General features: G+C 37.2%; 1 protein-coding gene across 31 annotated transcripts in view; it reads right to left on the bottom strand.

Annotated features, from left to right (window-relative positions):
• Positions 1-945: 945 nt before the first annotated feature.
• Picalm (phosphatidylinositol binding clathrin assembly protein) overlaps positions 946-26029 on the bottom strand; it is an 81086-nt gene continuing 56002 nt past the window's right edge. For 5 of the 31 annotated variants that reach the window (XR_015643799.1, XR_015643800.1, NM_001443569.1 and 2 more), the window contains 8 exon segments: positions 19505-19612; positions 17591-17707; positions 17470-17500; positions 17220-17319; positions 14539-14562; positions 13143-13202; positions 11894-11998; positions 946-2295 (listed from right to left, as the gene is read on the bottom strand). Coding sequence is in view for 24 of the 31 variants with exons in the window: in NM_001443569.1 (NP_001430498.1) it covers positions 2281-2295; positions 11894-11998; positions 13143-13202; positions 14539-14562; positions 17220-17319; positions 17470-17500; positions 17591-17707; positions 19505-19612 (560 nt within the window). In the remaining 7 variants the exon portion in view is untranslated. 31 annotated transcript variants of the gene reach the window in all.

The following is a 26029-nucleotide window of genomic DNA, read 5'->3' as shown; positions in this document are numbered from 1 at the left end:
AGGTACTTAGTTTGAATCTGAGCTTACCAGGAAATGATTCCCAGAACATTCTAACTGCACATTTTCTCCATTTCTGTAGTCAGCCTTACTTGTCTCAAGATAGCCATATCTACCCTCAAAGAAGTGCCCTATGAAGGGCTATGAATGGGATACAATTAGCAGTTCACAGCTTTTAATGAATGACAGCAAGTCAATGAGCCATGCCACTATTAGCTACCTCTTCCACCTGCTAATTTAACCCCCTGGACAAACACTGAATGTGAGTAATTCTTACCCAACAGAGCCCAAAAGTATTTAAACAATAAAATGGAGGTGCTTATAAAGCACTTCGTATGCACATACTACCAAAGTAAGGTCATGAAAGAATTTAAGTCACATACCTTAAAATACCCATTCAAAGTATGGAATAAGTCAAAATTTACTATTTTAAGGACTCTTAACTTAAAATGCAATTTCTCAGTTTATATGGAAACATTTTAATAATAGCGAAATTTGAAAATCAGTCATTAACAAAAACACATTGGCTAAAGACTGTATGATTTTTCCACACCATAACAAACACTTAGCAGTTTACAGCTTTTAATCTCTCTCTGATGCACTGATGCTGGTTATTATTCACTATGCTACATGATACAAATATTCTTTAGCAAACACAATCTTATGCACCGAAGAGTACTTTTCTCTTAACTTACCTGACTGAAGGCATCCAATCAGAAAGGAAAGTGAACAAGTATAATGTTTCTAAGTGAGTCCAGATGGTAACAAGAATTCAAACATTATTCTTTTTGTATGTTTAAATAAAACAAATTTTACATTTTATTTGACCAGCAGATATAACTTCCTGGGCATAATTTTATTAGCAAAGAACTGATGATACTGGTAATAAAAAAAAAAAAAATGAAAGGAAAAAGGAGAATGCACCTCAAACCAGAATACCATAACATGTTTTGTGGAAGCTGCATTTTATTTGAAAATCCACCCATTTGCTAACATACATTTTAATATTGTAAACAAAAATAGAATCTGCAGAGACAATGCAACAAGTATGCTTAACTCATGTACAGAATTGCTTTCCTACAATGACCTGTCCTTCTTAAGGCCCCTCTCACCCCAGGCGTTAAGATGTATGTACAGAATGCACCGGTCAACAGTGCAGTGTAATTCTTCATTAGCTAAGCTCTTGGCTAGACACTGACTTTAAAGATACTATCTCCCCTTATTTAAAAGGTACATGATCATAACATGGCACACGCCAAATAAAAAGTTCAAGGATTTCTGTCCCCCTCCCTTTTCCCCATTACATCTCCTAAAGTTTTACTGAAAAGAAGGAAAGTCTTGAAGTGAAAGCAATTCCTCACATTCATCTGGAAAGGCCCTAATGTCAAGTGGGAAATAATGACATGCCAAGCACAAAGCAGAAACGATCCTTCCCAGTGCACTAATGCTGAATTTAAATGTAGTGCTTTTCCTAGTCAGTGAACTGTTCCCTTGCAAAATCCTAGGCACAGGATTGACTATAAGGATTAATGCATTTATAATGCGTCCCTACATCCCATAGAGACTGAGAATTCTTAAGAGATTCAGACCTATGGTTTTGCCTTAAAGTATTTAGTGCTCTGTATGTCAGCTGAAAAGCATTCTGAATCAGATTCATTCTTGTAGATAAAAATCAAACATACTGTGAACATCCATACTCATTTTCTTAAGGAGGTTTGATATAATATTAATGTTATGTAAAATTGATAATCATAAATAAATACAAATACTTAAGGAATGTCTACTGCAAACTGAATATAATTTTTTTTAAAAAGAAAAGTTAACTTTAATTATGGTTTCTGTATTTGTGAGGAGTGGAGAAAAGAAATATAATGCATAATTTAAAATTATGATTTTGATCCCCCAATGAGTCCTGTTGAATATGGTAAAGGACACAACTCTTCTCTCCAGGCAGCTTTTCCAACACAAACTCCACACTTTCCAAATACGGGCTTTTCTTGGTAGGTTACTGATTATGGGTATTAATAGGAGTTGAAAGAATTGAAGTGTTAGTCACCAAAAAGACAGATCTTAGTCTTAAATCATGGCAATTCTTGGCTTTATAAATGGTATTGACAACGCTCTCCTATAAACTAGTCCCATCCCGTCGTGGGCCATCATGGGTTACTGGAGAGCTCTAATGGAGGAAGAGTCTCAGAGACAGCAGTTTAGATTTTGCTGGAAGTAAGGAGTCGCCACCTGTGCACTTCTATTCTTGGAGTAATTCCATTCTCTTCCATCTAGTTACATAAACTGTATCTGGAAAAACAAAGTCATAATATAAATTAGTTAATTCACTGCATTATATGACATTCTCACAGAGAAAAACACTCTATGTCTTCACCATTCAACCAGCGTGGAGATAACATGCTTATCACAGACCCTGACGCCAAAAAAAGCATCACCAGTTCCATGTGCCAAAACTCAATCAGTGCAGCGTAGTGTAGTATTCTAATTATCTTCCTAGTTACTAAAAAGCAAGAAGTGTGAAGATGACAGGAGAAGACCAATAAACTCTTCTTAAATTAAAAATATTTACCCATAAGCACAAATGTCCTATGTAACTTATTTGGGAAAGCAAAATGTAAATTATTTCCAAAATGTATAATTAGAGAATAAAGGAAAAAGTATCATTGTACTGATTCAACTCTTTGCTAATACAATGAAAAATCTGAGGTATTTATAAAGAAACTTTTCAGTCAGGAGTCACTGTTTACTCAAAAAAATGCCTCACTCATTTCTCTTCAACTGCCTAACCTGAGGCAGCTAAATCTGAGGTAGCTGTACCTGCCAAGTAAGAGTCAAACTGCCAAAGACCTAGATGGTGAACGTATCCTGGGCCTGGGGCATCAAGAAGAACACATTAAACTGTCTTCCAGAAGATAAAAGTGGTATGGACCATATCCTTGTAGTCTTTAATTAAAAAAACAAGTTGTAGCTGGGAATCAGAGGTAGGTGGATCTCTGAGTTTGAGGTTAGCCTGGTTTACAGAATGAGTTCTAGGACAGTCAGCACTACATAGAGACCCTGTCTCAAAACAAAACAAAACAAAACAAAACAAAACAAACAAACAAACAAAAAAACCAAAAACAAAACAGACAAACAAAAAAACTCCAAGACCAAACCAAAGCAAAAACCAAACCAAAGAAACCAAACAAAATAAATTTTAAGTTATTATCTTGAATAAAGGGAACACACAAAATTCAGTACGTGTTTTAAAATTTCAACTCTTTAAAGAAATGACATAAATAAATTTTTATCATGAGCCATAGCTGCTAGAAGTAAAACTAAAGCTATTCCTAACCGAGATGTAAAAGTGGGGCGTTCCCTACAATTCTTTTAAGAATGACCAAACACCTTATTTTTAAGGGTGATATTTGGCCACATCCAGTGGCCATGAGCAGTGGATGCTTGTGTTAAGATGGTCCCCCGATCTCACTAATTTTAACTATGTTAAAGCTATGTTCCAAAGGTGGCTTCTTCTTTCGTCCTATCTTGAACTATTTTTATTCTCCACATAAAGAACAGAAGAGGAGGAGGCAGCTGAGGTACAGAGGGAATGCAGACTCCTTTAAATAAACAAAGGAGAAGGGTGCATGGTATCCAGTGTTGGCAATCTTTGCTTAAGTATCCACATCCCCATCTCCCCCACACGCAGCAATACCTAAGTGACTTATAAGAAGTCCTCCAGAGAGAGCTCTGCAAAGGGGTCCTTTCCTGCAGCTCTGTGAGGACTGTGCCTTGAGGGGCTGGATGCTGCCGACAGCTGGGGGAAAGAAGACAGAGACAGGGAAGAAAAAGATCTCAGAATGACAGAACATGAGAGCAGAAAATGTAATGAAGGAAGAGGTGTTTTGTCACCTTTAGTAAATATAAAGGTAGCCTTTGTAGAAAATGGGATTTTTTTTTTTTTTAAAAAAGCTATTGCATGTCAAGTTAAAGATATTCAATGGCATGGTTTTCCAGAAAGCAAATGCGTGCCTCTGAAACATGAAATGAAAATCTTTTATCCACAAAAGCTGATATAAACTGACCTAAGTCAAGACTTTTAGCATCAGGGAGGAGAAGGGGCATACAGAAGAAAGGATGCATAATTGTGTGAGTTGGAAAAAAATAGTGAAGCTTGTTTCCTGTTTCCAGACATGTCCAGTTGTGCAAACTGACTTCCATTCAGATCCCACACTTCCAAATGCAAATATCCCTTCCTGCCTTCTGCCCACCGGGCAGAAGAAGGGTCTATATTCTGAAGCAGGGGCCCACACCATGGGAACTAAGCATAGAAATCTCTGAATAAGGGAAACAGGCAAGGTCTGTTTCCAGTCTGAATACGTTCATTTGACCTTCAGAATGTGCCCCTTCTTTTAATTTGAGGATGAAGTTGACCACTGCACCAAGTAACATTATCTTTACTACCAGAGACAAGACAGTTTTTCTGAACAACTAAGATGTTACTTGTGCACATGTCCAAGTGTTTCATCAAGATGATCTATAAGTATTTTAAACCCAACATAAAAGCTACTTTTATTTTGAAAAGTTTTATTCTGTTTCTCCCTCACTATATCGTCATAGACTTTACAATCACAGGGTCATTATAAAAAGAACTTTATTTAGGGATATTCAGTTAAGTATTAAATTAAAATTGATTAAGTAAATCAATTTCAATTCATATTCCCAACCTTTAAATTAGATAAATAATTTGAAGTCACAAAAGATAATCTCTTTGCTGGCTTAAAAATTACCGCCCCCACACTTCCCCACCCTTATTTTTCAGAACAGGGTTTCTCTCTGTTGCCTGCATGTTCTCTCTGCATGTTCTGGAACTCACTCTGTAGACCAGGTTGGCCTCAAACTCATGAGATTTGCTTGCCTTTGCCTCCCATGTTCTGGGATTAAAGGTGTGTGCTACCACAGCCTATTTTCATCTCTTTTAAATTTGGTTTTACATTTCCTTCTTTGCTTCTGTTTTGTTTTGCTTTAAAGAAAAGCACCATAAGAATGATTAAGCAATGAGTTTCAAGAAATATTATCTCACCAGTATAAGCAATTTGCTATTCAGGGTTATAACCAACCGACTTACAAATCTGAAAATCATCTTTTGTTATTCTGGTCGTCAAGATTTTCCCAATCCATATACTGTTTTAGAAATATACATTCAAAGATAGTAAGAAGAGATGGCAGAAGGATAATGGACCTGCACATGGTGCTATAGACAGGAAGACAGGGCAACATGTCTGTCCTGGGTAGAGGTTGTAATGTCTGCCACTCCAAGGGCAGACAGAGTAAAGCACTTCTAACTGGAAAGATGCCCCAACCTTCTTCCTGAGGCCCTGAACAGATGACCGTTGAGAAGGAAAGAACTTCAAATACTCATTAATCACTGAGATGTAAGGGCAAACCTTCGTATTTCCTTCCACTCTTAACTTCACTTACAAACAAATCTGTTCATTGTATACTGTATCTAAGTGACACTTTTTTATGAGAGCTCCATACTAAAATGTCTCCTTAAATCGTGTTTTCATGTGAGTAGCAGTTTGAAGACCTGATAGCATCAGAAGAAAACGTCCCCGAAGAACACAAAAGAGACTATAATTTCAAAACATGAACATGCTGCCAGGAGTCCTAGAATTTTACACACCACATTGAAAGGGGTCAATCTACCTTGGGAAATCAAAACTCACGATCAGTGCACTTATCTCTACATTACAGTTCCTAGCATTATCCTCCTGAGACAGGCAAAACCACGTCCCAGAGTGGTCAGCCTGCTGCACTACACTCCAGGGCCCAGGATGCCCGCCCAGCACCCACCCTGCTCCCATTCTTTCCCATCACCAGCAAACCGCATAAACAAAGCCTGCACTGGTGGGAAGGTAGTCAGATGGAGGGGGAATAAGGACAAGGACAGGACACGCTGCCTACATTGCTACCCAGAGGAAACAGAAAGAAAAGGGATCGAGGGACAAGGATACTCAAGGGGGTTAAGATGAAGCATGATTTCAAGTGTGAAGAAGTCACCTGAGAGAAAGTGCTGACCCTCTTTTCTTTCTTTTTTTTCTTTTCTTTCTTTCTTTCTTTCTTTCTTTCTTTCTTTTTTTTTTTGAGTAAATTAAAGAACCTAGCTTAAAATTGACCAGGAACACCAAAAACGCAAAGTTAATAATACATTTTAAAAAAAAGAATTTTTAAAAAACTCAACCTGTCAGATTCATCATAAAATCAAATTTGCAAACTGGTATAAAATAATTATAACTATTACAAAATATACCACTACAGAAATGTGTAACAAACAAAATTACAACAGAAAATGCCTTAACCCACATTTCCAATAACATTCTCTATCTGGAGGTTCCAGTTAATAGTCATGAGTCAGTTCAAATCAGAGTGACTTACTTCATAATTAAACATACCTCCTTAACTGCTCCAACACAGACACACTTCTTTAAAAACCAGGAGAATGAAATAACGCAAAGAGCAGCATGTGTACAGAACTACTAAGGTTTACAAGTAATGGAGGATGGAAATAACTCTCAATTGGAACTCCCAGCGCTGATCAATAGGCAGAAGCCACGGAGCAGGAGATGGCTCTGCAGCAGAAAGGACGGCTGCAGACCTGGAAAGCGCTGCCCCGAGCATGCTGAGCTGGAGAGAGCCAATGTCCCAAGGCTGCCCACAAGCCATCCTCTCCTTACACACATCTGCCCCAGCACACACCCCTTCCCATGCACACATACATTCCACACATTTTAGTAAAAACACACACAAAAAAATGAGCAAACAATAAAAATTTCTAGAAAGCTCTTTGGTTTAAAGCAGAGTTGCCTGGCTTAATGCAGTGAAATCACAAATTAAGAAAAGACAAATATTTCAAAACATACTTCATAATATACTTGAAGTTGACAAATTAAACTTAAAATAAAAATGGTTGCTTCCTTATTCTTGTTTACTACCAAAGAAAAAACTGCAGAAACAAGAAACAAGAAAATAGTGCAGGCTTAGAGAGTCAGGCTCCAACAGTCTTATGAGAAGCTGAGGGGCTAGCTTGTCAACCAGAGAGCCTCTCAAGAATCCTAATTTCCAGGTCAGATGGAAACACTTAGTGAAACTTCTTCTGTCTCAGAATCTACAAATAGCTTTAAAAGAGGGTTGAAGAGTATAGCTCAGGGACAGAAAACTTACTAGCCTGAAGGAGACTGGGTTCAATCCCCAGCACCCCAAAAAAGTCTACGAGAATAAAATTTCTAAGACATTAGTAAGTAGTGGCTTTGAACCTAAAGTTCTTAGAGAAAATCTGGGTTCAGTATCACTGGCCTGTAGTCAAGGGAAAAGGCAAGAAGATCAGGAGTTTAAGGTCAAACATGGGTACAAGATAAATTCTAAGCCAGAGTAGGCTATTATGAGACCCCTTCTCACAATTAAAACTAGAACAATACAAACAGATATATGTAAGTAAGGAAACACTTCTTTATACCCTTACATTTACATTCTCCACTAATGCAAAAGACTGCATAGTGAGAGTCAATTCTATAGACCCTTTGACTTTTCTATAAGAATAAAGACAGAACTCAAGAGAAAACTGGACCTTGCTTCTTGGCCTGGAATGACTCACCAGGGATTTATAGAAAGACAAACTGAACCGAATTCAGGCTCATTTATAAACTGGAGTTTGGAATACTTAAGCCCTTAATACCTGTAGCCCATGTTTATGGTAGTCATAAAGGTTGAGTGGTTACTGCCTGGCATAAATCAGTAATTCAAATGAGTTCATTCACAACCAGCACTGATCATCAAACATTAACCTAGGTGTGTGAAGGCTCCCATCAGAAGTCCCTGCATCTGTGTAGCTCTTGGTTGTCTGCTACGCCTGTACCATGATCTCTTTAGAGACGCTCACTCGACTATTCATTATTCACTTGTGCTTCCAAATGGCACTCACCTTAAGGTTCTTCAGGTGAAGACAACATTATTTTACCTCTCTTATTCAGTTATCACCAGGGACTTACATATTATGACCATTCTAAAATGTATAAAAATCTTTTTGTGGATAAAACCCTTTGTACAGAATGACCTCCAAATTCAGATAAGAGAAAATCAGAATTTCCCTAAGTTTAAATTTAATAACTTAAATTTATTTTTACACCTAATGTTTATTAGTATAGAAATATATTAATTCAACCTATAGAGATATGAAAGGTATGTGCTTTGCTACTGTTTCAGTGTATGACACCTGTCTACCTGTCTGTCTGTCTGTCTGTCTGTCACACCCACCCCTCCCACCCCCTGGAACAGAAAATAGTTAAACTGTTTCTTTATGGGGAGGGGGAGAAACCATCAACACACAGCATGATGCAAGTCCAATTCTGTAATAATAAATCCATTGCCCTATAACATTATTTGTCTAGTTCATGTAGTGGGAGTTTAAGAGTTCTACATTCTGATACTAATAGTTACATCCATTCCCTCTGCCTCACCCTTCCTTCTTTCCTTCCTTTTATAATGAGAGGCTAGGCAAATGCTGTACCAAAGGACTGCATTCTCAGCCCCTAAATCAACCAACCTCTATGTGTACGTGTACACACACACACACACACACACACACACACACACACACACACACACACACAGTGCGTTCATTACTACAGGAATGGTTTCCCTCAGGCTGTGTGTTCATGACCTCTGCCCTTCCCACTATTTTAAGAAGGACCAAGAAAGCTTTAGCTGCATGCAAGCAGCTTGACACTGGATTTCCCACTGAAACACATTTCAACTCACTGTACGTTACTCAACCTGTGTGTTTTACATAGTAACACTAAGAAAACACATTCTCTTAAAGCTGATGTCATCAAAAAATATTTAGAGAGAACAACCAGTTCTATTCCAGAATCCTAGAGAACCAGCCTTGAAGTTCAGTCTCAGAAACAGTAAGTTGTTTCAGGGTATTTAGAGCACAGTCAGATCACAAGTGGAACTTTCAAATCTATTTAATAGCATGGGACTATACATATACTGTCCTGTACACCATCAGTTTTCTATTAAAGATAGTCCCATCCTTTGGTTGTCTCTATGAGAAGCAAGTGGCAAGGATAAATCCTCTTCTAGAGGATACCATGTGAGGACAGCTTTAGAATTCCAGCCTCTGGAACAGAAAGTAAATAATCTGTTGCTGTATTAACCCACAAAGCTTGCCATCTTTTGTTACTGTAGCACATAATGCACATATTTAAATCAAATTTAAGTTCCTGTTTATTTAACTCAACTCTATCATGATATTTAATTTATAGAAAAAAGTTTAAATGACATCAGAGCTGAAGTGATTGCTCAATGGTCAACAGCACTTGCTGCTCTTCCTGAGGACCTCGGTTAAATTCTCAGCACTACATGGTGACTCACACCTGGGTACAACTCTAATTCCAGGGGATCTGATGCCCTCTTTGGACCTTTGTAAGCACCAGGCAGTAACACGGTGCATAGACATGCAGGCAAACTACCCATAAACATAATACATTTTAAATGATATTATGAAACTTTCAAAGAAATTTGAAGGGGAAACTTATGGGTTCTTTGGAAAATCAGTTGGATTGTGTTTTGCTGGGGCAAACGTGAAAGAATGTTTCATTAAAGGGGATATAGGTGAAAGACTAAGGCAGACTCCTGAAGCAGACACAGGAGAAAAGATGTGAAAGGACTTGGTCTGCCTTACATTGTGTAGTTAATGTTAAGATCCATTTGTCGGGACTTGCGGACTCGAGCTAATTGGATGCACATGCTAAAGCAACCCCTGTGCTGAGGCAAGGCACTCACAAGACAGTTGTTTGGAGGGTATACAGAACACACAGACAGAGCTTGGCTTGCTGGTACAACTAGCTGTGCAATGCTGTGTCTTGAATGCACTGTGCAATGGTCTTGCATCTTTGCTGATCTTCGCTTCCCTGAGAGAGGCACAACACAGAACTTCTCCTGATGTTCCTACTGATTCAAGCCTAGGCCGAGACCAGGCTGTATCTGCTAAGTCATCTCACTGCTGTTGCTAACCCGAATCTACTAAACTGTATATCCATGAAAGTTTGTGAATGGATTGAGCTGCTGCTGCTGCTGCTGCTGCTGCTGCTGCTGCTGCTGCTGCTGCTGCTGCTGCTGCTAACCTATGAACTAAAGTGCCAATTTCCAGACAACACAGACAGGAGTTGCTCCAAAGAACCTTTCTAAACAACTCCACTTCCCCTATATCCTTTCTTTCCCACTACCTCTGGTGGATGGTGGGCTGCAAGGGAAGTTAAAGCATTTAAGAACTATCATTAAAAATAAGGTTTGAAAAAATTAAAATTACAAACTTTTCTAGCACACACTATAAAACAAATGTAGTCTTACACTTTCTATACACTCAGAGCTATTGAAGCTCACTATGATGACATTGTAAAACTTGGGCCACCCAAGGCTTTATTAACACTTTCTGGCTATAAGACAAACAATTAGGATTTTAAAAAGAAAACAGAAAGTAAGGCCTTCCACTGCATTTGTTTTATTAGCAACAGATGTTTAGAGCTGAGACTCATAATACTGTTTATATGACTAACTTATATAATGAGGGCTACAGAATCAATTTTTCATTTATGGCAATAAATCTGATTACCAAAGTAAATTTTCTCATAATATTATATAATAATATAATAGGGAAAAGATAAATGAGCATAAACTACTGCTGGAAATCCAAGCCTATGAGAACCCAACATTTCTACATAAACATCTGGGAAAATGCAAATGTTAGATACAAAACAAAGACCTTAATACTGCCCTTTAAGTATGATAAACAAATGAAAATCTCTAAAAGGGACTGAATGATGAACATGCACCACAACAAAGAAAGAAGTGGGACTGGGCTAGGATGTAGCTCAGTAGCAAAGCTTATGTTCAACATAGGTAAGAACATGGATCAGTGATTTTAATATCTAAACAAGATCAGATATGAAATGGTCTCCTATTCATTGCTATCTATCAAACAGAGACTATCTTTGTAACACTGTATATCCTAGTAAGCCTACTTACTAGGAATAGAAATGGAAAAGGAATACAAGTTAACTGCTCAATATTCTATGTTCAAATATACTTCAAATTTACAGTCTACCAACCTCTTGACGTTGAAAGCCATCTAGGAAACCAAGGTGTGCATTAACAATTACATGTAATGAATAAGCCACAAGGAAGGATGAGCTGCCTGCACTTCCTAAGGGACCATCAAATAGCACACAAAAAACAAAACCCATACTGCTCTAATGTGCCCTCCCCAAGCCCCAAAAGAATAAAATTAAGGAGAACATTTAGGGTAACTATCAGGAATAGGGAGAGCATAAGCAGCATTTATACAAAGAGTCTCTCCTTTAAAAATCTAAATCAGCATGGCCTTATTAATGGTCCGTCCCTATTTTTTTGTTTGTTCCCTATTTTTACCATAAGTTTTAGTGACAAAAACTTACCTAATGAAAAAGTAACAATCAAACTTTTTGTAGGCTTTTTAAGAGTCAGTAAACATTCCCAGAGCAACACTTAAAGCAAATACCAAGCCATTAGGTATGATGTGATGCTCTGAGGTAAGGGGGTTTGAGGGTTTAAATGCAATTACAAAATGCAATTCCTCAGCCATAAGCATGAAGTTACAAGAAGTTCCCACCTATAAAACCTATAATCTACTTGTCACTTCTCTGGAATTAATCAATATTCTGAAAAGTACTTGTATCAGGAAGACAAAAAGCAAGTAATATCCATGACAAAATGTAGACTTTCACATCTCTCTTGAATGAGAGAAACGGAGAGTGTTCCAGAGCCCTTCCAATCAGCATACTGCAGCAGTTATGCACGTCATTAATACCTGTGCTCCTGGTACAGGGCCAAAGGGGTTTGGCGGTCTCATGACAGGCTGGCTGTATATTAAGGTTGGCTGTGTCATTACAGGTACACTTCCCATCTGAGGAGGCTAAAAAATACAATGATATTAAGTTAAGAAAAGCTGGCTTACATACTCACTACTCTGGAGGAAGTAAACACAAAGGCTAACAGGAAGGAAAGGTTAACAGTACCTTTTGCTCTGACTATAAGGACAAATTATTCTCTGTGCAAGTAAGAGTAATATCTACTTTTTAAAAGAGTACCACTTTCAATAAAGTTCACTCTTAGAAAATAGACAAGTGGTGTTGGCTCACACACCTTTAATCCTAGCACTCGGGAAGCAGAGGTAGGTGGATCTCTAGAGCTCAAGGCTATAGCAAATTCAAGGACAGCTAATAAAACTACACAGAGAAATTCTGTCTCAAAAACAAAACAAACAAAAAAGCAAGTAAAGCCTAACTTTTTCTATCCAACAGATTTGCTAAACTTAACCTTTTTATAGTAAAGCAAAAAAATATTCTGATCAAAAAGGCGGAAAAAAAAAAAGAGGAAGAGGAAAGGGAGGAGGTAATGGTAAAGGAGGAAGGTTTCCCAAGTATCCAGGTCCTCAGGGTCTATGTACAGAGAAAACTATAGGCTCCACATCTAAAAGTAACATATTTCAAAGCAACCCAATTGCTTTTGAGTATCAAATCAAGTTTTATGTCACTATGCAAATGATCATAAATGATGGCTGATGTGTGTGTGTGTGTGTGTGTGTGTGTGTGTACACATATGTACATGTTCCTGTATGTATAGGTGTAAATATACATGTGGAGGACAGAGTGTGGGAATGATGAATGGTTCAAAGACTGGTTTTGTACTCCAACAATCGTTGTCAGTGGAAAATCATTCTGGCCTATAACACATTAAATTTACCCCTAAATAACTCAATTATACAATTCTATAGTATTAAGGTGGTATTACTTGTAACAAGATAGAGGCTAACATTAACATTTAAGTTATTTTGTAATGCAAACCCACATACACACAAAGTTATGAGTTGAAAAAAAATTACTAACGCTGGGGCATACTAATCAATATCTATTTTACAAGAAATATTGGAAAAGATACTTATGGAAGCAATGCTTAGGTTCTTAGGCACTACTTTTTTTTTAATCTAAGGTTGTAATAAATCATTTTAAGAATAAATTACCCTACTTTCCAAAAACTATATTTAGAAATATACTTACAATTCCATATCCTATCATGCCCGTTGGTGTAGTAGCAGGATAGGCCATTACAGGGGGTGCCTGATATGGCAAAAGAAAAAGTAAAACAGGAAATGTTAATTCCTGCATCTCATGCATTTAAAGGATTGTCAGATTCCTATTTAAAACAAATTGCTAAGACAGCTATGATTAAGTGACATTAATGATTACTGGAAACTGTGAATTAATACTCAGTGAGAAAAATTCAAAATTAGCAGAAAAGCAAAATTGTTAAAAGAAAAAAAAAAAACCACTTAAGCTTAGACTCGACCTAGTCTACGAACACAACATACTTTACAGCTTATAGCTTTCAAAGACTCTGACAGAGTACTTGTCCTATCCACAGCTATACCAAAATAAGAAAACAATTAGTCTTCAGGTATTTAAAAATATCCAAAAGTTCCAAACTCTAAAGCCCATCATTTTCATAAAAAATGTTTATCAAGAAAAACATAATATGGACTGTTTCTTAATGTGTTTCTTTAGTACTAGAAGGAAAAAACCCTAATGATCCCATATCAATTATGTTAAAAAAAAAAAAAACACAGGGAGACCTTGAGTTACTACTCCTATGATGACAGCTTTCACATAGGTAGCTGTATTTTAACTTTTTAATTTGTTCTAAAACTATCAAATACTTAAGAGGAACAACTGTAAGTGATATTTTAGTGAGGATTCCTTGTCCTACTTCTTTTATTGATGACTTGTAAACATACTAGAAACATACTATTTTAGATATGGCTGCTGTCTTAACAATATTCCCTACATCTCTCTCATAAAAAGCTAAAATTGAATACAGGTGAAAGACCAAGAACACAGCTAAAATGTTTGAAAACATGAAATTATGCAGCAGTTTGAACATATGCATGAAGTTAACTAAAGCGTAACTATAAAAATAACACTGAAGAGTGGAGTTTAGTATTTAGGTGAGCATGTAGGGAGTATTGGTCTCTCCCTACTGCAAAACCAAGATCTACAAGAGCAGTAAGACAAACTGCCAAGTACAGCAGAAGCCTGGAAGGTTACATGCAATCGTTATTTTAAACATTACCACAGTCAACATTTCTCTTCATTCAAAAGTCATCAAGTGCATGGTGGCAGCACAGATACACACAGACACCCAGCCATCTGGCAGCAAATGGCGGAATATTAAAGCAAGAAAGAAAAATTGGTATTTCCCATGCCACCATCAGAATCAATTCTGCAACACACCCATGAAGATCAGTAGATGCTAGGAATAATTTGTGGCACACTGAAAATCTGATGTGAAAACAAGGAATAGCCGGAAGGTTATGAGATTCTGCTGCAGCGGTGGTTAATAGCATGCCAATTTATTGCAAAAAAAAAGAAAAAAAGAGGCTAGTTTTTGGTCACTTACGTATTGTGGAAAATGCATGCCATTCTGTTTTTCCCAGGGAGAACAATTACATAATGCAATAACACTGGATTAGAGCAAGTACTTACACAACAAAATACACAGAGAGCATTTTAGTTTACATGTACATTCACTACCTAAAATTCTGGGTATTTTTATATCTAATAACATTTGTTACCAAAACACTATCAAGGTTGAAAAGGGTTGAACTTAGCTATCTTCCTTTATATACACAATCCTTTACTATCTACAAATGTATTTAAAACAAAGTAGTGACATCAGTTAAGGAAAATTCAAGGGCATTCTCAAAATAATGTGACACCACATGTCTACCACCAGGGCAGGACCATCAATGAAAAGAGTTTGTGGCATAACAGATATTTTAATAAAATAAATGTATTTATTTACAATTTTAAAAATTAAAAACCTTGACAGTGTTTAAGAATTAATCAAAAGGTTAGAAATGTAAAGAAACACCATAAGCAGCAGTTTATTCTCAGTGAGTCACATCACAGGCCCCACATGTTAGCCCTCAAAAAATAAACTATCAACCATACACAAATACCTTAAGATATCTTAAGAGATGACTCACACTAACGTATACAATACACTGTTATTTTGACAATTTACATACAATGCTAGATGGTTAGGTGTTTATTACATTCTAGTAGTCAATTTTAAGGTAAATACTACCTAAAGCTTTCGGATGGATACTGACTTAACATTAAATAAGCAAATACCCACTGTGACTTCATATTAGTTGTAGTACTTACAGCACTGCACAGACATTATTAATGAATAATCCTATCTGCAGCCAGAAAGCCCACTAACCTAACTGTGGCCAGCAGTTTTAGTCACTGAGGAATGCCATAATGGAAAAACACTAGATTCAGAATCAGGTTTCAACTTAAATCAGTTTTTCAACCTCTATTCACATGGGGATTTAAAAAAAGCAGCACAGATAATATTGTACTTCAAAGTGATGCATGCATATATATATATATATATACATGCATGCTCCAACTCTCCTGAGAGAACACTATATTCTTACACTTACTTTAAGTCATGTGCATATGCTGTGTTTGTATGTAAAAACCTAAACTATGCAGCCAGACATGGTGTTAGAAACCTGTGATTCCAGTATTTGGGAGGCCAAGGGAGAAGGATGGTACATTTGAAGCTGATTTGGACCACTTAGTAAATTCAGAGTCAGTTTGGGCTCTATAACAAAACTTTTGCACAGGCTCACACCTGCCTCCTTAAAACAAAACAAAACAAAACCAACAAAATTAAACTTGAGTCTTTTATTTTATAAAGTCTAAAGCTATTAACTCTTTTAAAAGTAGTCAAGGGCTGGAGAGATGGCTCAGCAGTTAAAAGCACTGACTGCTCTTCTAGACACCCTAAGTTCAATTCCCAGCAACCACATGGTGGCTCACAACCATCTGTAATAGGATACAATGCCCCCTTCTGGTGTGTCTGAAGACAGCTGTAGTGTACTCACTACTTAAAATAAATAAATAAATCTTTAAAAACCCCAAAACTTTTGTTAGTACACAGATTTAGCCTCAGCCCACAATTTTAGCATATAAGCAACCCAAAGTAAAGAGAGCAATATCCTACAAGGGACTTTATTAAACACAATGGAGCTTTCTAACAACAACTGGGCGGGGGGGGGGGGGGGGAGTTAGACTATACAGCACCTAAGTGATCAAAACCCTGCTATCATCCCGCTGAAAGAAAGGGGTATGTATTTCCCTGACTAAGGGAGAAGAAACTTGGTAGACGAAGATAAAGCAGGCCAAAGATGGAAAAGTGGTCATAAGCTATTCTGGGTTCACAATGCCTTACAGTAGTTAAAACATCAATAGAACTTCTTTAGTTCTAGCTGCTACTTAACTAACAAACACTGTTAATATCTGTTTGGTATTAAGTGAACTTTATAATCTCCAAGTTCAACATTCACAGTACTTTCATGAACATGTGCAGAGGTATATAAATTGTTCATTCCTCAGTAAGATGTAATAAATTAGAGGTTCTGCCTCCAAATTTTGGAATTACAGGCCATGCACTAGTATGTCTGGCTTAGAATGCAGCTTTTTAGGATGTGAAATTAAAATGTGAAATATATGAATGTTTCCCCTAGCAACGGCTCACTAATTCAGTTATCAGGGGGACCTCAATCAAATATTGAGTGGCCACAAATAATTGGAATCAACTTCACAAACTATATAATACTAAGAAAACCTAAGAAAATAAATTGTTTACTCATCATCAGGTCTAAAGGATATAAGGATTTTAGGTTACAAAAAAGAAATAAATTTGAGAGCAACAAGACAGTATGATTAAGAGCTCCCTATCTGTTGCTTCTAGGTGACACACTAAGTATGTATTCCATTACTCAAGAACTCTGCAACACTGCTGCACTTCTTAGTAACTGTGTTTGTACCAAGTGGGAGAAAAATAATAGCTCTTATCACAGTCACACAATATGCACTAGAATGATGTCTAGTATGGAATCATTTTAAATACAGGTTAGGGGTTAAAATGTGCCTGACAAAGACAGCCAATCAGCTTTAAAGAAACAGTGAAGTACTTAATAAAACAGTAATAATGTTTCTACTTATGTCTATGTTACATTTTTGTTATAGTTCAGGTAGTAATATGTAACTGTTCCAGCTCACCATTGTTGCAGCACTCCAGGCAGTTGTTGGTGCAACCTTTGGTTGCCAGTTAGATCCTCCAGTTAACTTCTTTTCACCTGGTTGACTCCAACTTACATCACTTTAAATGAACACAAACACACAATGTTTCTGTACAATATGAGCATACTGAGCATTTACAGTACCAAGCTGACATCGCTAAATGTACGTCTGAAGTGATGGTAACATCAGGTTCTATCTAATAGTTAAATAAGACAAATAAGACACTTACTTCTTAGTGGTTCCATTTCCAATGCCAAGATCTAAGAAAAGAGAAAAGTATTTAAAAACTAGAATCATATTAATAAACAACTTACGCTTAAGGATGACTGAAGAAGCAAAGGACTACTTACTGCCCACAAGGTTGGCTAAAGATGAATCCAAGTCATCAGACACTAATTTGTTAGGCGCAAGTTTGGCAACAGGAAGACTCTGGTTCTGAGAGGCCACTGTTGGTTTGAGAAGTCCACCTAGTTCATCAAAGCCTTAAAGTTACAAACAGATGAAATGGGATGCGTAAGGAACTTCATGGGCTACAGCTTTCTAAGGAGTTCTCTCCCTTTTCTCCTTGTTTACTCACTGGAAGTTTTCCCAGAACACGGGAAATGCCCTCACGTGGAAAGAAGAAAAATCTGCCATCTTCAAGTGAACGTAACAGAAATAGTATGCCTAAGATCTAATGACAGAATCATATCCAGGTTAAAGGGGGCGATAACAAAACACTATCAAAGGGGATTGTAAATCTCTCCCTATTCCAGCACAATTTTCCTAAACACTCAATCCTCAAGTCCCTTTTTATGTTGAGAAAGAATATTTTATAATGTCTTACATTGGAGCTGAAGAAATGGCTGAGAGATTCTCTGTAGGCACATCAGGTGGGACCACTGTAACCTGAGCCCAGGGTGCCCAATGTCTCTAGCCTCTGCAAGCACTTGCACTCATGTGCAGGAACCTGCCCACCTCTGTACACACAATTTTAAAATATTAAATCTTTTAACTTAAAAAAATAAGAAAAAAAAAAAAAAGGTTGACAGGTCTTCACTGCATAGCTCTAACTGGGCCAGAACATCTATGTAGACCAGGCTGACATCGAATTCAGAGGTCTACCAATCTTTGCCTTCCTAGTGGTGGAACTAAAGGCATACCAACATGCTCAGCCACAATAAACTGTTTTTTAAAAAAACATGTATGTGTATGTGTCAAAGGAAAACCTGAAGGAGTTTATTCTCTCCTCCAATGTGAATCCTGGAGACTGAACTAAGGTTATGAGGCTTTGCAGTTAAGCATCCTTACCACTGAGCCATCTCACATGCCCAAGAGGGCATACATTATAGAGAGCTTCTCACCCTGCTCCTACGTCAGGGACTGGAGAGATGAGTCCCTTGGTTCCCTTTACCACATGGTGGCTCACAACTGCCTACTATAACTCTAGTTCTAGGGAATCCAATGCCCTCTTCTGGCCTCCAAATGCGCCTATGTGCACATGCAAATGATCTTTCAAATATAAAACTATAAACCTATTAGTATACACTAAAAAAAGTCTTTGTCCATGCAAACAAGCTTGCTTCTTACTTTATGGATAACTAATTATATATTATGTAACTAAAAACACCTCAATATGTTTTAAAGTTAAAATTTAATTGTTAGTCAAAGTCAGTGGTCATTTCCTTTTAGGAGTAAAATTAGAACATTAAAGTTCATATGTACTTTATAAACTTCAAGCTAACAAGAAACAAAGTACAATCCTCATTCTAGAGTTTTATAGTTTTTAAAATACAAATTAGTAGGTGTACCTTAATAATAATCACTATTAAAATAATTTCCAAAAAAGCCTTTAACCTTTTAACATACTCTACTTACTTATGTAGAACCTATCTAAACACGTCAGGGTACTACTCACTATGTCCTCAGTTTAAAAAATAACCTCACACACTGTAATACTGAATGGTCAGTATTCACTTCAGCACAAGAAAAATTATGACTGAAAAGCTATATAGCACTTTCCAAATAGTCACTAACAATTTAGCACTTTACCAAGAAGTTGTTCTCTTATTGTGCAATGGAACAAAGAAAACTTCTCTAAACTCTAAAATGCTACCAAGAAAAAGGTAAAATTAATACTCTAAGTTCCCATCAAGTGGTTTGGGGGAAGAAGATCAATTTACTCTAACTTATAAACACTAAAAGCAGCATCACGTTTTCTATAGAGGATCTACATTAAAATGCTATCATATTTTAAATAAAAACAACAAAAATTCGTTTCTTACCACCAGAATCTACAGCAACATTCGTAGACTTATTTCCAAACACAGATTCAAAGTCAACATTAAGGCCAGCTGAAGGATGTGGCTGTGTAACCGGAGAAGGACTGAATCCTAAGAAAAAGCAAAATGCAAAAATCCTCAATTCTCTACATACTACATCAATAGTTAAATATAAATGTGAAATATATGAATTACCTTTAAATTCACTTAATTCACTTATGAATTACCTTTAAATTAATTTAAATCACTATAAATTACATTTAATAATGGTAATAGAACTGGGAAAGTAATAAATTCCTTAACAAAAAAAGCTAGTTTTTAAAACAAAAGTTTTATCCATTAGATATCACATTCCTGTTTTTTAAAGACATAGTATCACATTGTGGTCCAAATGATCCTCTTGTCTCAGCACCCAAATGCTGAGATTATAGGTATGAACCATCAACACCAGCTACATTTCCATTAAAATCTCCCACTAAGAAAACGCAGAATAAACAACATATATTGAACCATGAGTTTACTTCATCATAGAAATGAAACTTTTTCCTGTATTTTATATTAATTTTGCATCTTATAATTTCTTAAAACATGAAGTCATTTAAAACACCATGCTATCTCTCTTCCTACAACCTTCTGTAGTCTGTATCTCTTACCTACTTTCGCTTTCCCTACTTCACCCAAATGGTCACAATTAAAAGAAAACGGTTTTCCTGTTACATTTATTTGTGTGTGTCTGTGTATATGCTTGTGGGCATGCATGTGCTACAGTCAGAAGACAACTCTGAGTGTTAGTTCTTTTTTTCCACCATGCAAGTTTGGGATACAAATTCAGGTCTCACTGCTTGGCAGAAGCCACCTTTAACCCACTGAGCCGTATCACTGCCCCCAAAATTATATGGTTTAAGATAATCTGAGAACTGCCAGGATTCTAAAAGTTGCAATCTCACAAATGTTTCTGCCTGTTTTTAGAACATATTAAAAAAAAATTCTTCTTTCAACTCCCATTTACTCTCTCAATTCACTTACCATTTTTAACAATAGGAATGACGGGTATGGGACCAAGTATGTTAATTAACCTAAAGCTAGCCTGAAACACAGCCCCATACAACAAAACAACCTCACTTTCTAATTTTATCCCGGACCTAATAGTGCTATCATAACAAGTACCAAGATTGAGTCTTGGAGGCCTGCTAATGCTGAGTAAACATAAAAGCTTTAATTCTCAGGTTATATTTTCCTAAAGTTGAGTATGTAAAATTATAGAAGCTAAAAATAATTAAAAACCATCTAAAAAGGTTACCTATTGCATGACTTGAGGAGCTTTGAATCACTAAAAATATTTAGGTAAATAGTCTGCAAAGGATCCCAAAAAGAGATTCTTATATGAGGCTGTAGTGACTTTCTTCTAAAATCTCTTGCTTCCTAGGTTCTATCAAGTCAGAATGAAAAAAAACATAAATAAAAGCACCTGATTTTAGAAGGTTAGCATTTATATCAACAAGGGAACTTCTCAAGTTCTACACAGATTCTCTTTCTCCCAGAGAGGAGACCCATCTTCAAAACCTCACTTCAATTTCCCAAGGATATGAAGAACACTGCTGGCTTAAGCAATTTTAAGAGTTTTTGTTTCTTACTTACTCTTTCTCTCTCTGTGTGTGTGTGTGTGTGTGTGTGTGTGTGTGTGTGTGTGTGTGTGTGTGTGTGTGCGCGCGCGCGCGCGCGTGCACACACATAAGCAGGATCCTGTGGAGTAAAAGGCATCAGATCTCCTGGAACTAAAGTCACAGACACCTGTGAGCTGCCATGTGATCTGAGAACTGACTGGATCCCCTGAGAAAGCAGCCAGTGCCCAGCCCCTCAGCTATCTCTCCAGCCCTCCAATGGCTTTTTGATACCCTTCCTTACAAAGTGTTGTACATATTAGTGATCCCAGTTTAAACTAGTATCTGCGGTTATAATATGAATATTTAAGATCCATAGGTTTTTAAAGCCTTGTTTAAACCCTTAAATTACTTTTACTTTAAAAACACTGGTCTCAGGATGTGAAACAAATACATAGTATAAAATCATTTAGTATTTACATCTTTTGACCAGTCTTTCAAAAGGATCTCAGAATTCTAGACTCTTGGATTTATTAACATTATAAGTGTTCAACACTTTAACATTCTATGGGCTTAATAATAGTTCTTATCAGAGCTTCTTTTTTAAAAAATATTTCTTTATTTCTTTATTTCTTTATTTATTTACTTATTATGAGTACACTATAGCTGTCTGTCTTCAGACACACCAGAAGAGGGCACCAGATCTCATTACAGATGACTGTGAGCTACCATGTGGTTGCTGGGATTTGAACTCAAGACCTCTAGAAGAGCAGTCAATGCTCTCACCCAGAGCCATCTTTCCAGCCCTTCCCATAGCTTCTTAAGTGCAAAACATTATAGTGCTTACACATGTGCTCATGTTACCACCACATTGTAAGATGTATGCTACTTCAAGGACTTTTGGATTAATCTTGGCTAAAGGAACACTACCCTATTGGCCATATACGTAACAATAATTTATATCTAGTACATTATAGCTAATGCTCAATTTCTTTTATAATGTCCCTTTATAGCAATCTTAAAACAACTTCATTATTTCCTATTATAGGAGAACCATCTTCTCAAGTCTTTAAGGTGATTAATTGAATAACTAAAAAATAATTAGCTATAAGTACAAAAAGAAAGGTTAAAAAGGAAAAAAAAAAAAAAACAACACCAAAACATGTACCTCAAGTCTAAAAAAAAAAGATCCTACATAGACAAAAATGTAATTTCAAATAATTTGTAATAATGTCTGGGGAAACATATTTCTAAGATAGTCATCTTTTCTGTATGTACATGTGCATGTACACATTGATATAGGTAGATAAATGTATAATAAATGTACATATAAGTTATAATTATATTAATTATAATAACTGTAATAAAAGTAAAGATATGATTAACATAACATTCTTCTGTCACTTTTTCAGTTACTTAGCAGGATTCTCAACTTAAAAAGCTACTTCAAACAAAAACACAAAACCTCAATGTTGAGCCAACGAGATGGCTTAGCAGGTAAAGATCTTGCCATGGAAGTCTCATCCTGAGACCAATCACCAGAACTCCATAGCAGAGAACCAACTCCACAAACTAACCTCCATGTCAGGGCATGGCATACACACACCACACAAACACATCCTACAAACATATAGGTACATAACACTGAGGAAAGCTACAAAAACAAAAACACTTTCAGAGAGTAGAAGCAGAAGGCATCTGGGGCTAATCTGGGCCACATGGTGAAACACTACCTCAACAAACAATAAGCAAACAACAAACCCAACTAACACCACTACTTCAAAAGATACACTCTAAGGAGAAAGAGGAAGGGAGACAGAGAGAAGAGAGGGAGAGAGGAGAAAAGAAGGAGGGAGGGGAAGGGAAGGAAGAAGGGGAGAGGGAGAGAGGAGGAGGGAGGGAGAAAAGAAAGAGAAAGAACCTACTCTTGCTTTACCTAAGACCCTGAGAAAACCGTCATTGGTCAGCACCAATCCACAGACAAATATTTGGAGCCAATCTCATAAGGACATAATATATGAACTGAGAGGCCCAAAATAACTAGCACTGGGACAGAAAAACATCCCAAACACCTTTTAAAACAGGCTAGCAATCCAGGGACTAAGCCACTACCCAAAGACTATACATGGACTGACCCTGGGCTCCAACCTCATAGGTAGCAATGAATAGCCTAGTAAGAGCACTAGTAGAAGGGGAAACGCTTGGTCCTGCCAAGACTGAACCCCCAATGAACAGGATTCTTGGGGGACGGGCGGTAATGGGGGGAGGATGGAGAGAGGAACACCCATATAGAAGGGGAGGGGGAGGGACTAGGGGGATGTTGGCCTGGAAACCGGGAAAGGGAGTAACATTTGAAATGTAAATAAGAAATACCCAATTTAATAAAAATGGGGGGAAAAAAAAAAAACAGGCTAGCAAGATAGTTCAATTGGTAAAGGCATCAAGCCTTAGTTCAATCCTAGAACCCACAGGGTGGAATGAGTACACGAACTGCAACAAATTGTTCTCCGACGTCTACATGTGAGCTGTGGTGCTTGCATATAGATATTCGCCCACAACCTATGGTGGATTTTGTCTAATGCTTGTATTATGTTAATTGGGTTCCCAAAATTTCAGGAGACTCTACATGTAAGACATGGAGGATGGAGGGTCCCTGCCCCCAGATGGTTCTGATTGGTAAATAATGTTGCTGGTCACCAAAGGCTGCACAGGGAGATGGGTGGGCTTTAGAATTTGTGGCTAAGGGGACTGGGAGAGGAAGAAGGAAGAACAACTGCCATGCTGGGGAAGGAGTAAAGTCAGATCTGAGAGGCACAGGAGACAGCGCATACCAATCCTGTAAGAGTGGGGAAGAGTGGCCCCAGGGCACCCCAGCCCCGCCTCCAATTGGGTCTAAGGCAGCAAAGATGGAATATAGACTTTAGTAAGTGATAACTCAGGATTATCAGAGGGGATACGTTGGCCACATGTAGGTTTGAGAGTGGCACAGCTATTGAGCTGATTAAGGCATACTACAAAGGGGTTGGGGATTTAGCTCAGTGGTAGAGCACTTGCCTAGCAAGCTCAAGGCCCTGGGTTCGGTCCCCAGCTCCGGAAAAAAAAAAGAAAAAAAAAAAAGGCATACTACAAAAAAGGTGTGTGTGTCTTTGTGTGTGTGTGTGTGTGTGTGTGTGTGTGTGTGTGTGTGTGTGTGTGTGTGTATGTGTGTGTGTGTGTCTTTCATTTGAGGACCCAGAACATTGGAGCTGGTAGAGAGGACGCATGCCACACTAAAAAAAAATTTTTTTAAAGAGAAACTGGCTGGGTTGGCAAACTGAATAGATTAAACAACTTCATCTAAGGCCAAAGATTTACTTAGTAATAGAACTAACACTTGAATATCCAGTTAGTTGATTCCAGAATATTATTGAATATTTTAGTTTATCCTATATATTCACTTTATACAAACAGGAGAAAAATAAAATTTCACTATTATCTATAATAATTTTTAAAATATATATTTTTACGTATGGATGCTCTGCTTGCATGTGAGTGCAATGAGTGCCTGTCTTATGTCCCCTAGGAGACAGAAGAGTGCACTAGAACCTTAAAAAAGGAAATTTACAGGGAATCAGAGGAAGTACTGAAAGAGTTGAAGGAGCTTGCAACCCCATAAAAACAACAATGCCAACCAACCAGAGCTTCCAGGGACTAAGCCACTACCCAAAGACTATACCATCATGGGCTGACCTAGGGCTCCAACTGCATATGTAGCAGAGAATAGCCTTGTTGGGGCATCAGGGGAAGGGGAAGCCCTTGGTCTTGCCAAGGTTGGACCCCCAGTGCAGGGGAATATAGGGGGGGAGGACAATAAGGAGGATGTATAGGGGGAAATACCTGTATGGGGGAGGGGGAGGGGAGGGAATAGGGGCTTATGGACAGGAAACTGGGAAGGGGAATAACCTTTGAAATGTAAGTAAAGAAATATATCTAATAAAAAATTTTTTAAAAAATGAAATTTACAACCAGCTGTGAGACAATATATGGGTTCTGGAAACACAAATGACTCAACAATTCTACAAATAAAAGCAATGCAAATAATCAGCCTTAAAGATGCATAAACAATTTAGGTTAAGAAATATATTCAAATTTTGAAGCATTCCACTTATACAAAAGTGCTTTCCATGATAGTTTTGTGATATTTGTAAATGTCTGGCATAGTGTTAGACATTAAACATTCACATATAAACTCATGACTGCTCCACAAGAACACCAACTTTCATAGACTCACAAAGACTAAATAATTATGTAAAGTTAGTCTAAAGTAGAACTTGAATGCAAACAAAAACAAACATTTTTTTCTATCAAATATCCTCATAAATTCCCTTTCAAGGTGTCAAGAAACTCACTTCTTCATTTGTGCTGTATATATACATTTTTTTGCTCTTTGAGACAGGTTCTTGTATAGACCACCCCGGTCTCAATCTTAGAGATCCACCTCTCTCTACTTCCCAAGTGCTGGGATTAAAGGCATACACCAACCATTCCCAGACTGCATATATACATTTAATGACAAATTAAGGGAATCAAGTACTGTGCATAAACACACAAAATTATCTGGGCTTATTTTTATTATAGTACACTAACAAAAACACATTTGCAGAACTACAAAGGTGATTCAATGGTTAAGAGTATTTGCAGCTCTTCCAAAGGACCAGAATTCAATTCCTAGCATCCAAATCAAGTGGGTCACTACTGCCTTTAACTCCAGCTCCAGGTATAACTAATGCTCTCTTCTGGCCTTCAAGAGCACTCACCTACACATGCTATATATACTCATACACAGACATATACATACATACAGATAAATAAATGAAAAAACCCACCACTGTTGAAAAGAAATCAATGAATACAGAGCTTTAAATTCTACAAGCTAGTAAAATTAAGG

This window comes from Rattus norvegicus, chromosome 1 (assembly GCF_021556685.1).
Source record: "Rattus norvegicus strain SHRSP/BbbUtx chromosome 1, alternate assembly SHRSP_T2T, whole genome shotgun sequence".
NCBI classification, from domain to species: Eukaryota; Metazoa; Chordata; class Mammalia; order Rodentia; family Muridae; genus Rattus; species Rattus norvegicus.
The sequence above is the reverse complement of the archived record's forward strand: the minus strand, read 5'-3'. Positions and strand labels throughout refer to the sequence as shown.